The following is a 13,244-nucleotide window of genomic DNA, read 5'->3' as shown; positions in this document are numbered from 1 at the left end:
AAGGCTTACATTTGTTTTCCCCATCTCAAGTTACCTTAAAAGAAATGGCAAAATATTTTAGAAAAGCATAAACATACCAACACACACACACACACACACACACACACACACACACACATATACTTTAGCCAAATTTTAGTGTTCACTTTCCTACAACAGTTTCATGACTTCATAAAATCATTCAATTATTTGAATATTCCATGCTTTACTGTGTATATTTGGTCGAATTAAAAGTTTTAATGTCTTTCTAGGTCTGAAATTAGGACACTAAATCAATATGAATAGAACTATAAAGGTACTTTGACTATTTTCCATAAAGCCTATAGAACAGAGTTTCTTAGAACCTGAAAAAAATAATTGAAATATAAAAATGAGTGTGTTCAGAAAATAATGTGCTAATATTGTTCCACATTTGACCCTTGGATGGTTACACTTCTATTTAAATTCCACATTATCTCAGGTCTTTTTTTTTTTTACTTTTAATAGTGATGAGAATGTTATGTTTCAAAAATTATGACTGTAATTACCTTCCTCTCAGTCTAGCACATTATGACTGTCAGTGCCACTCAAAGGCTGCAAGTGCTTTAATTTCACATATTAAATTTAAGTATTGATGCATATGTTCTCTGATTTCAGAGAGAAGACTATTGCAATGAGGGACCCACACTTGGGGCTTTTTGGATAACAATTTTATTTAGAATAAGCAGGGAGTCTTTGATCATATCCTTTAAATTGTACCTTCTGCTTATGCTGCTTATGGAGAATAGATGAAGGTTTTAAGGAAATTAGAACAGAAGGTAGGCAAATCTTCTCTGTTAACTAAATACACAGAATCATTGTCTATGAGAAACTTGGGCAGTAGGGAGGGTGTTGGTGTGGGGATGTAAGGGTGAGCTATGAGGTCAAATAAACTGGCTTTGTTACTGATTTATGGTATCATCTTGGGCAAGTGCCTGAAACATGTTTGTTTTCATTTGTAAAAGTGTGTGTGTTGGGGGGGTAATAATAGCTCCTACCTAAAAGTATGCATGTAGATTAAATTAGGTGATGCATGTGGAACACATGACCTGGGGCTGTGATATAGAAGCAATACAATTATCCTGTTCATCTCAAGCTGTACCTACTGAGGGTTGACCAAAGACTAGGGATGTTTAGAATGGTTTTGCCTAGTGTCTCGACTCAGCCTATGTGAACAAACAATGTTAAGTGATCATTTCTGAAAAATATGCAAAATAATATATTTATTTTTTAATGGCGAGTTGATGTTTATCTGTCTCAATTGAGGCTAAAACTTAATTAAAAATAACTTCAAGTTTTTCTATTCTTTTCTTCTGTGTATGTACTAATACTGTCTCCTATTATATTTAAATCCTACAATGTATTTGTTCTCCATTCATCATATACTTACAATTCTGTTTTCTAGGTAACATTATTTTCTTTCCTCAAGTTCATTATCTATGAATTCCCTCAAATTTTCTTCTTTAAAAAAATCTCTACTTGTCTTTTGGGTACTTTCTATTACATTACAAATACACCCATGCCGGTTCTATCTAAAATACAATGAATACACTTTTCCTACCTTGATTCTTTAACTCTTTTAATTTAGCCAATGATTTATTTTTCTAACTTCTCAAGATGATCTGTTTTTTTTTTTAGAGAAATGTGATTTGGTGTTGATGTCTACTTCTCCTTACATTTTGTCTGCAACAAATTGCCTTCTGTCTCTTTCACCTATTAGAACTCCTCAGAGACCTCTCTGACAGAAGTCCAGGGACCTCTGAAATTCCACCTCCAACACATATTTTTCTTCTTCATCTTAATTTACTTCCTCTACTGTGTCAGTTTTTCATTCAGAGACATTATCTACTTGTCTACCTTCCATGACATCAAATATGCATGTTCTCTATACACTTCTCTGATATTTCATCCATAATATTTTCAACAAATTATACTTTATCCTCCTACCTCTTAAACATTGGTGTTATTCAGAGTATTTTTTCTAATTACTCAAAACGTGTTCTATGCTGTTACATTTTAGCTACCATGTACATATTTCAAAAGTTATCTTTATGTCTCAAATCCAGAATTTGGTCTGAACTTCAGACCAATATTATTATTCACATTTAGATGACTTCTTTGGAATATCTCACAAACATCTTACCTTCAATGTTTAAAATTAGATGACTTTTCTACCCCAACCCCTCAGGCATTTCTATAATTTCTAAATAAACAAATTTCTAACTACTCAAACTATCAAATCTAGAAACACTTGAAATTTTGACTTATTTTTAAGATTTCTGCATCCAATTATTTTCCAATATTGCTAATTTCAGTTATTAAACATTTACCAAACCCATCTCCTCATCTCTTTCTCTAACATCACTCTTTGGTTTTAGTCTCATGTTATTTCTCACTATATTAATGCAATATCCTTCTTTCTAAATTTTTTGTTTCCCAGCATATATCTTAAATTTATCCACCACATATGCATTGGTAAATGCTATTGTCAATGCAACCTGAAAAAAAAAATCTCTGTTTCACTCAACAAATACTTTACCCCTAATTCCTGTCACCTGCCACAATTAAAAAGCAAAATTTCACATAGAATGCAATATGTAGACGCTTATTTTTAGTAATTGAAATTTTTTAACCAACTATAATTCTTGGCTACATAGAAAAGTAATTCTTGATCAGAATGGTAAATATCAAACACATTCACCATTAGAGTCACTTCTTCCTCCTTACAGAATAATTTTGTATGGGTTTTTTGTTTGTTTGCTTGATCTTGAGGATCAGGGAAAAAAATCTGGTGAAGTCTGGTAAACAGATGAGAGATGAAAGACTATTCTAGGCAGAATAAGAAATAGCATAAATAAAAAAAGCAGAGATATTAAAAGTATGGGTAGAGCTGGTGAATACCCTGTTGCAGACGAAGCAGAAACAATATAAAAATGGTACAAAAAGAGTTTTGAGAAAAAGAAATGATTAAAGTCTAAAGAAGAAAAATAGGGTTGGGACTTGGTTGTGAAATGACATACTGATGAATTTGGTACACATCTAGATAACAGGAAGCATAGTTGGCTGTAAGTTACATATAACTGGGTTATGACCAGAGGTAAGAACTTGTAAATGATTGTTCAACCGTAGTGTAATTCTATGGTTCTGATGGTAAAGGAAATTGGAGTCAAGAATGATATAGATTTTCATATTTTGAAAAATATGTGTGCTCATTCAAGATAAGAAATGAAGGCTACAATGAAGGAACACATGATTGTGGTTCAGAACATTATATATTTATGCATTTGAAGGGTCTTGTGGATAAACAGAAATGATAAACTGAGAACAGGGATCAGGCATAGAGATAAAGATATGGGAGTTATCAATTTGAAGTTGACAGGTGAATCCAGACAAGCAGACAGTTCCACCCAGGGAGTTTATGTAAACAAAATGATTGAGTAATACTAAGAACAACATAAAGACTCAAAAGAACAAAGAAAATGTAGTTATAGGAAGGTAACAATATGCAAAAGAAGAATCAGGAAAGTCAAATCATAGAGTACAGGCAAGAGAATTGGTAAATACTGATAAATGTTACAGAAAGGAGACATAATTAGGGGATATGGGAGGCAAATTGGATTTTACCCCACATCTCAGAAAAAGTTTTATTGTCAATGTTTATTCTTGTGCAGTATTCCTAATATGATCTCCAAGTGGCATTCAGTCCATATTTGTTCAAGAATTGCTTATGTTCAGTCCATGAAGGAATTATTCTAAACAAAACACTTTCTTAGTGGTTAGAATTGCTTTACTGCCCTGTCTCTGTGAATATAAAATACTATTTAAATAGTAATCATGTACAGTTAATATAATAGCAGTAGAAAATTTTCATAAAGTGTATTTTTTTCTTTTAAATCATTGCATTATTTTTGTAAGGCTATATAAATACTTATTTACTAAACAGAATTGTTATCTTCACATGTGTATGAAGTAGTGGTTTTGTCTTATTGTTTTGAACAAAGTAAAGTTTGATCTTTTTTATGTATACAGATCTCAGTAGATTAAACATCATAAGATTAAGGACTATGGACTGCATTTAGCACAGTCCCTGGCACATAGTAAGTGTTAAATGAATATTTTTTTAAATGATTATATAAGTGAGGTAGTAAACACAAAGAAGAGTAATCTATTAAAAGATAAATGAAGGAGCAAGACAAATAAAGGAACTGCATTAGAGAATAAGAACCATATTTATAATTTAAATTAATAGGGTTTGCCACTGAATAATTGAAAGTTCAATAAAAATGGCGGTAATTATAATTCCCAGCGTACATCTTTATGGGATCATTCAATTTGAGGCTGGCTGATATTTTACCTATGTAATATTTATGAAGTGTTATTTTTTTAAGTAAGCTAATAAGATAAAAACACTTCAAGAAGTTCATTTAAAACTATTTGTGTGGCAAACTTTTAAAGATATCAAAGATGAATTATAAAGTGAAAATGAATGCAACAGATTATCCATGTTATGCATACACTAATCTAGTTTCAAAATGATCTCCATTTAGAAAATAAATATAATTAAACGCGAGTTGCTTACTGTCCCTCATAAGATCATGGATTCCCTCTAATTCAACCATCCTACCATAATAAGAAATCCTCTGTATAATGTCCTTGACAAGCTAGTAATGCTCATATTGCCATCAATCTCCACCTCCCTTTCCTTATTGTGGTGTCTATGGGTTTTAGCACATCAACAATGCCACAAATGTGGTGTTTCCATGGGCCAGGCACCCAAGAACTTACATATTTCTGAACTATATAATATTTTCCATGTTTCTTATATGAGGTAACTTATCCTTTAGAGAATAAGACACCCAACTAATGAAGTAGAAAAATTAAACTTTTATCCAACGTTTAGGTTGACTACCCAGAATATCTCTAAAAATATGTTGATAAGCAAAATTAAGTTTATTAGGCCTATTGCTTATTGAAGAATGAATGTGACGTGGTAGTTTGATAGGTCTACTGTAACAAAATCCCACAAACAGGGTAAATTAATAGAAATTCATTGTCTACTGTTGTGGCTGTTGTCAGGGTTGATTCGTTCTAAGAGATGTGAGAGAGAACCAGTTCCCCTGCTTCCTGCATGGATTTTGTGAGTTTTCTTGCAACACCTTTGGTATTCCTTGACATGTAGATACATGATCCCAGTCTCTGACTTCATGTACACATTACATTCTATCTGTGTGTAATTCTGCCCCCAAATATCTATTTTTTAAAAAGACAATAGTCATATTGCATCAGGGACAATTACCATTTTTATATGACCTACTGTAACTTAACAGGTTACATTTACATCTGCAGTGAGCTATTTTGTAAGTGTGGTCATGTTCTTAGTCGGACTTTAAAATGTACATTTTTAATGGATTCAATTCAACCCATAATACTGTGTCTTAGCACGCTTTCTGAATGAGGAAATTAGGAAAGATTATTTATTAAATTTTAGGCATGGGTCATATGAATTTTATGGTAAGTCTTTACAAAGTGGAGTACTGGTTGGGACTGAGCAGATGTTCTGACAGTTTTTAGATTAGTGGGCAAATGAAAAGAGGAACATGAAACATGTTTTTGTTAAACAAACTGTTAATCCTGATAGGTACTAACACCATTGGTTGATTCATGGTCTTATTTAAAATTGGGAATATGTTGGACCAGTCAGATTAATTTTGCCTGATTTCAGTGTTTTTGTAAATAGGGACTAAAGCATATATCTTGTCACAGAATTGATTAATACATAAGAACTTGGGATTCAGTTGATTTCAGTCCTCATCTATATTAACTTCAATTACATAATCCTAACTTCCCACCATTGATTGGTATAACCCAAAGTAATCTGTTCTGCTGCTGGAAAGCTCCATGAATAATAAAATTTAGCCTAAATTTGTAACTCTGCTGTAACTGTTGTTGTAGATTGCTTTGAATCTTTCTCCTCCATGATTGTCTCCAGAAAGATTATTAATTCATTAGTCTCTAAATCTGTTTGTCTATTTAGCTTAATTTATCAAGTCCCATGTATTCTATTTTCTAGCCAAATAATCTAGTTCCTTCAGGTTTTCAAGTAAAAGCTATTACTGTAAATAATAATAATTTTATAGGATGATGATTTTGTTGATATGTCTAATAGCATTGATTTGGGTAGTAATATCATCATCATTACATATATTTTTGCTCCCTAAAACCTGGTTACACATGTAACCACAAAATGAATTAGAGTTTGTCTGATTCATTTCAATCATCTTAACACTAAACTTCTAACACTAAGTGTTACCATTTTAATGGCAGCACAAATAACCATATGGGATTTCTACCCCAAATTCATCTTCCTATTATTTTGAAGTTAATTTGAAAATATTTGAAATACTATATACACTTTGTCTAAGATATTATAGGTGATCATATTTGTCAAAACTATTCTGTTCCACCTGTCTTAAAACAGAAAATTCTAAATTTAAAACAGAATTTCAAATAGGTCTTTTGTAATCAAAGCAGATACATAAATATCTGCATTTCAGGGGAAAGGGGTGACAGATGTTAAGATTAATCTCTCTTGCTAAGAAAACATTATTTTGTAAATACAAACAATGTCAAGGTTTATAGAATTCTACTCATTTTAATTTACAAATATTCAGTGATGGATAATTAGATCAGTACAATGAAGTTCAACAATCAACAGGAACCTTAAAGCAATTTAGAGTCACTTTGAATCTTTAAAGAAAATCCAATAAGCACTTGAAAAACAAAATCAATGGTGAGTTTTAAATGTTTCCTTTTTGATTTGCCACAGGGTCCAAGTTTTCTCTCTGAGGCCGTTTTTCCTAAACATGCAACAAAAATTGAAGAAATGGATCCTTTTTTCAACCTTCATGAAACCATAAGCAAGGTAGGGGAAGAGTCCATCCTGAACTCATAAATGGAATTGGAAAGGTTTTTTTGTGACTTATTATTTATGTTGGCAGATGCAAGAAAGAAAAATAATCGTGAGAAATAATTTGTAAAGCATGCTAGAAAGAATTTTAATGTATCATATTGTTTTTCTAAGGAGTAAAATTAATAAGCAAATATCCAAAAAAAATTCATTCAAGGTCATACAAATCTATAACTGGTATTTTATACTAAAATATGTCCTTAATATAACAATTAACTTTTCCTTTATAATCTGAAGATAGGTTTGTGTTATATTCCTAATGCTCTTCATCACTTTAGACATTTACATCAATGCAAAATGGGTCTTTGAATTTCTCTGTCCAAAGTTGCTTTCAATATTCAAGATATTTCTTTGTGGTACTTACTGGTTATAGTAAGAAGTGATTCTTTTTTTGAAGGAAGAGGTTAGTCTGCTTTAAAAATAAAACTTGTTTTTACTCTATGGTAGGTGTATTTATATCTTTAGTGCATTTCCTTAACCATAAGTTTATTGTGAAGAAAATTAAGTTTTAAAGTATGAAATAAATAAATTTAATGTTTCTGGCATCACATGACATCATACACATTTTTACATTTGCCAATTATTTATCTGAACTGTCAAAACCTGCCTTTTGGGATAGATTTTATAAAGGATATTGGCATTTCAGTACTTTAAGAATAATCCATATTTATATGTGCTTACTTGAAAGATTTAATCATCTTTAAATCTTAGTGAAATTTTACAAGGTTTTTTTTCTTCTTCAAAAAAAGGAAGTGTGGCAAAATGAACCAAGCTTTGGTGATGGAGTGAGCTCAGGAGATAAACAGGAGTCTAAGGTCATCTCTGACATTTAAGAGCTAGAATTTATTTTATTTCTAAACCTTTAAAATAAGAGAAGTGTGAGTTATATTTTATTTAAAATTGTTCTAAGCTTGAAATATCTGGATCTTAGCTAAATGTTTATCATAGTTTTATTTCTAGTCTATCCCAGTTCCATATTTTATTTTAATATCTCCATCATTTGATTTTGTATTATTATTTGGATATAAGAAGAATAGAAATGAGTTTAACTACTTCCTTAATATCCACAATCTTAAAACTTACTGATTATATATGTGTGTGTATATACCTACATATTATTTCACACAAGTATAAATAAATATAAATATGTATATATATTTGAATTAATATATACATATATTTGGGTGAACATATGCATATACTTTATGACAAATAAATGTATATTTTCAGATATTCTGGCTACTTAGAATATAGGTTTTTTACTTATTTTTAAGCAAATAATTTGAAGATTTAAAGGTAATGGAATAATGATATTTTCTCCATTTTTCTTGTTTTTCTGATGATCAGAAATATCAAGGATTTTGGTGGTAGGGGTGATTTGAGACCATATTAACATCAGATATATAATGAGATGAGAGTATTTTTAGCAAAGAAACCGTTGGCTCTTTTATTATAAAGGTATACACACACATGCTAATTCTCAGATCTTAGCTGTATTTAAGAACAGTGCTGAGAACATGTTGAGAAATAGGCATGTTGAGAAATAGGAAGGGAGAAGGGGAGCCTTGACATTTTTAAGAGGTCAGTATTTAATGTGAACTAGACAGAAGATAAGAGATTATTAAAAGAGAAGGTATAAATGTTTTTATATATTTTCAAAAATATTTGATGTGTAAATGGATATTTCATTAAACCAATGAATATTGTGAAAAATCCATGTCTGTGAAAAAAAATAGAACCCATTTAAAGGCAGAAACAAGAGTTCTAGAAATTTTTTTTATGACCACATATATGATCCAGATTTAATTTTCTCTTCCCAATTATAGTGGATACTTTCATTGATATTGTAGACATGGACAAAGGGAAGAAAAGGATCTTTACAGTGTAATCATTTTACAAATAACAGAACTGAGGACCTGTACAAAGAACTGTTTAATAGTGTCTGAATTTATTTCAATGTGAATTTTTTGGAAAAACAACAAAATAAAAGCACCTATTAAGTATAGAATAACTGAACAAAATACATGATGAGAAAATATGGAGCTTGGATTTTAGTTCTGTTTTAGCTACCAAATTGCCATCTCATTTAGTACAATATTATTTTTTACACCAATAAGTCATATACTCCCAGTGTTCTTCCTCACTTGCAGTCTCTGAAGTCAGAAGACACTATTTATTGTGTTTTCTCTAGAAATGTTGCATGTGTGTGATTCAGTACCATTATTAACATTAAAAAATTCTAGGGCTAAAATCTTTAAATAGATTGTTACCTGCATTTTCTGAGTTTTGTTTTTACTTTAAGGCAAAAATCTGTCTAATTCATGCTTTCTTGCTTTTTCTCAAAGATGTGAAAATATGTATGTATTTATCTCCAAAGTATGAAAACAGAGAGCTAAAGTAATTAATTCAATGCTGAGAATACAGGAAGTGACCCAAATGGACTTGTGAAGAATTGAAGTCTTTAGAATGTCTCATTTCACTAGGGGTAATGCTGGTGTTTTCACAGCATGTCACATGTTTATGACATTCCTGTTCCACATAATAGCACAATATGATAAAAACAACATTTGACCTATATTAAAAGACACACTAGGATCAATTCTTGTCTATCAATTATGCCAAACTGATATGAAATATAAGAAATATTTGGTAAAATTGTGACACATATTTAGTACTAAATATTAATATTTAGTACTAAGGAATAACCAGTAGTATAATATTAATAAATATTAAAACATTTTCAAGAAGCTAGAGTAAGTGAAATATTAGAGATATATTCCTTGTTTCTTCCAATAAAAGTTTGTATTTGACATAACATTGTAAGTCACATATTCTTAGTTATCTGTTTAAATAACATAATAAATACATGCATTTAGTATCATCAGTGATGATAGTGATATCATCTTGTATCCTTTCCAAGTGAGTAACAATTTGCATTCTAGACTTTCTCTTACATTATATATGCTTTTATGTGAATATAAATAATTTCTGCATATAAGAATGTATTATTTGTGCTGTGCTGAATTTAAATAATATTTTTAAATAAATGTCATATAGTATGTGAGTTGTGAGTCCTTGAAGGTGGGTATTCAATGTCCTGTAGTGTTGTTGTTTTTTTTTTATGAAGTTTGAATTTGTCTTGGCATTTGTCTTTTTGATGTAAAGCATGGAACCTTATAAAGTAATGCGTGAAGCTCAATATTGATACCAAAAGGTGTAATCCATCATGGCTCCAGTGACTGTCAGATGGGTCCATATACAGTTGCTGAAGGGCGACCCATGCTGCAGCAATGTTGAGGCTGTTTTTCTTATCCTCTATAATTACCTTAAAGGTAGTATTTATTCTTAAAATTATCACAGAAGTCAAACATGAAATTAAATATCAGTATAAATCTTAGCTGCTTAATCTTTCAATAACTGAATAAAAACCAACATGGATTCATGTTTTGAAGTAGGCTTATTTACACTCTCCTTTTACATCTAGGAATTTTCTAGCTATGTTTTCAAATCTTCAGCATTTCACTCGTAAGCTGCTATTAGTTATCTAAGCATTCTAGTAGTCTACTGTAAATGACACAGGGAGTAAAAACACTTGATATTCCAAAACAATTAGTACACAGGAATTGGTCCCAGGTAATTAGTAAGGCAAGTAAATTATTTCATAGTGTGTTACAGGAGGTGATCGTAATGTGGTCAAAATATGGAAGGGGAAAGAAAAGACTAAGGATAGAATGATTTATGTAATCTGTGAGGAAAGGATGGAAGGAAGAAGATGGAACCTGAGATTACTATTAGAAGATTTGAAGAATTCACCAGAGAAGTGACATTTGAGAAATTTAGTAGTTTTAAACTTTGTCTTAATGTCATTGAGCTTCCCCTGAGAGTGATTTAAAGATTGGGCTGTTGGTGATAGTGTGTGAAAAATAATGATGTGCATTTTAGAAAAAAATGACAGGTTTGTGAGACAATTTTAAAATCAAATAATATGTTGCATAATATATGAAACACAAAGAAGAGTGAGGAGTCAAGAGTAATTTTAATAGTTCTATCTTAAGCCAAGTTGATATTATTAGTTAATTATTAACTAAATCAGGAATTGGTTTGGAGAAAGTGATGACTTTGACATTGGACATGTGGATATTTGACATGCTATGGTACATCCAGGCAGATGTATTCAGGAGGTAGCGGGACACATATGAGTTTCCTTGGGAAATCCTGGCCTACAATGCACTGTAGAATATATATAGTGTCCACTACTCACAAATCAATTTAAACTAAAAATTAATTTTGATTAAATTAGAATTTCAATTAGAGTTTCAATTCCTCAGTGACATTAGCCACAACTCATGACGGGTGTCTAGGTATGCCAGTAGCTACTGTGTCTCAGCAGATTACAAAAAATTTATAGCATCATTGACAATGCAGGTGATGTTACCCTGACAATCATGCAGAGGAGGAAGAACAAAATGAGATGGAAAAGTCCTAGGATAAAATGGCACTTGTAATATGCAAAAAAAGAATAATTTTTAAAGGGGAAAATTTTGAAAACTACATCCATTCAATCAACTTTTTACTCATATAACTTTTAAGCCAATTATTTGGATTTCTTTTATGGTTTTCTTCCTCATTTATGCCTGACCTTCAGATCATTGCTATATTCAGTAAACAGGTTCACATTGCTTGTTATTCATTCCTTAGACTATTTTAGTAGATGTAATGTCCTGTATTTAATTTTTATTTTTTATTTAACTTATTTTATTAGCACTTTATTCCTAAAATTTTGTTCATAACAGATATCTAATTAATGATGGGCATAAACTTATATTTAAACAAAGCAAAAAATAGTTTATCTGTATTTAGAAGACTTTACAAACAAATGTGAATATAGGTTATTTGGGGTACCAGAGGAAAGGTATCATCTATTATGTTATTGGGTTGACATTACATTTTATTTGGCACTTCAAATACTCTATATTATAAGTAAAAATCTCTGAATATGAACGGTACATCCAGTGAAGCAAAAATATATGTGGTATCATGAAAACCAACAAATTATCTAATTATTTTTGCAAGTTTTTCAAGAAATATTAGTTTGACTTTTTATTGTCTTTCTAACCCTATTTTAGAAAAGAATGTCATTGTTTTTCTTTAATATTAGATATGCAGTAATAGTATAAGGCTTTCAATAATACTTCCTTAAGAAGAATTACATATTTCCTTTTCCTTTATATAATGTCCAACTATGATCTTTTACTAAAAGTATTTAGGGGTGGCCAGGTGTGGTGGTACATGCCTGTAATCCCAGTGCCTTGGGAGGCTGAGGCAGGAGGATCCTGAGTTCAAAGCCAGCCTCGGCAAAAGTGAAGTGCTAAGCCACTCAGTGAGACCCTGTCTCAAAATAAAATACAAAAATAGGGCTGGGGATGTGGGTTAGTGGCCAAGTGCCCCTGAGTTCAATCCTCAGTATCCCCCAAATTATTTGGGGGTATTAAGGGTGGGAGCAGGGATGAAAAATGGGAGATCAGTGGAATGAATCTGACCAAACATTTCTATGTACATATATGAATATACCAAAGTGAAATTCACCTTTATATATATTCATAATGCATTAATTTAAAAAAAATATAAATAAGTAGAAGAAAGATCAATAGAGTAGAGGAAAGAAAACAGGAGGAGAGAGGAGGGAAGGGAAACAGAAGTAAAGGGAACAGAATTGGAGTAAATTATATTCCATGCTTATATAATTATGTCAAAATAAACCCCAATATTATGTATAACTATAATGAACTAATAAAAATTCTCAGAAGTAAAAGAATACATTAGTAAACATCTGATATTTGAGTGGAAAGGAGTGGCAAGGAGTAATAATATTTAAAAAGTAAAGATAGCAGGGGTGCGGGGGGGCTGGGGTTGTGGCTCAGGGGTAGAGCACTCACCTAGCATGCTTGAGGAACTGAGTTCGATCCTCAGCACCACATAAATGCAAAATAAAGATATTGTATCTACTTAAAACTAAAAACTAAATGTTTTTTAAAAACGTAAAGATAGCACTGGCTGTGCATAACTTTGTATGTTATTAAAGTATATCTATGTACCCAGCAGAATAGAATAGTGACAAGTATCAGTGGTTCAACTTAGTAACAAGAAAACATTAGCAAGTTTTGCACCTGCTCCAATTTGCACCTTGTAAGTTTGCAAGACACACTGCTTCAGGTCAATTTTAGTATTTCAGGAATTCCAGATATTTTGCTAGTCATGA

At 31.2% G+C, this 13,244-nt stretch overlaps 1 protein-coding gene across 1 annotated transcript in view; it reads left to right on the top strand.

Moving 5' to 3' along the window:
• The first annotated feature begins 6,848 nt into the window (after nucleotides 1–6,848).
• Nucleotides 6,849–13,244, top strand: part of LOC144369545 (inactive N-acetylated-alpha-linked acidic dipeptidase-like protein 2) — a 156,710-nt gene continuing 150,314 nt past the window's right edge. Inside the window, exon 1 of the mRNA XM_078029794.1 lies at nucleotides 6,849–6,940. Within this exon, the coding sequence (XP_077885920.1) occupies nucleotides 6,902–6,940 (39 nt within the window). The 5' untranslated portion in view covers nucleotides 6,849–6,901. The remainder of the gene's footprint in view (nucleotides 6,941–13,244) is intronic.

Source organism: Ictidomys tridecemlineatus, chromosome 12 (genome assembly GCF_052094955.1).
Source record: "Ictidomys tridecemlineatus isolate mIctTri1 chromosome 12, mIctTri1.hap1, whole genome shotgun sequence".
NCBI lineage: Eukaryota > Metazoa > Chordata > Mammalia > Rodentia > Sciuridae > Ictidomys > Ictidomys tridecemlineatus.
Note: the sequence above shows the minus strand (reverse complement) of the source record. Positions and strands in the feature narration are given on the sequence as shown.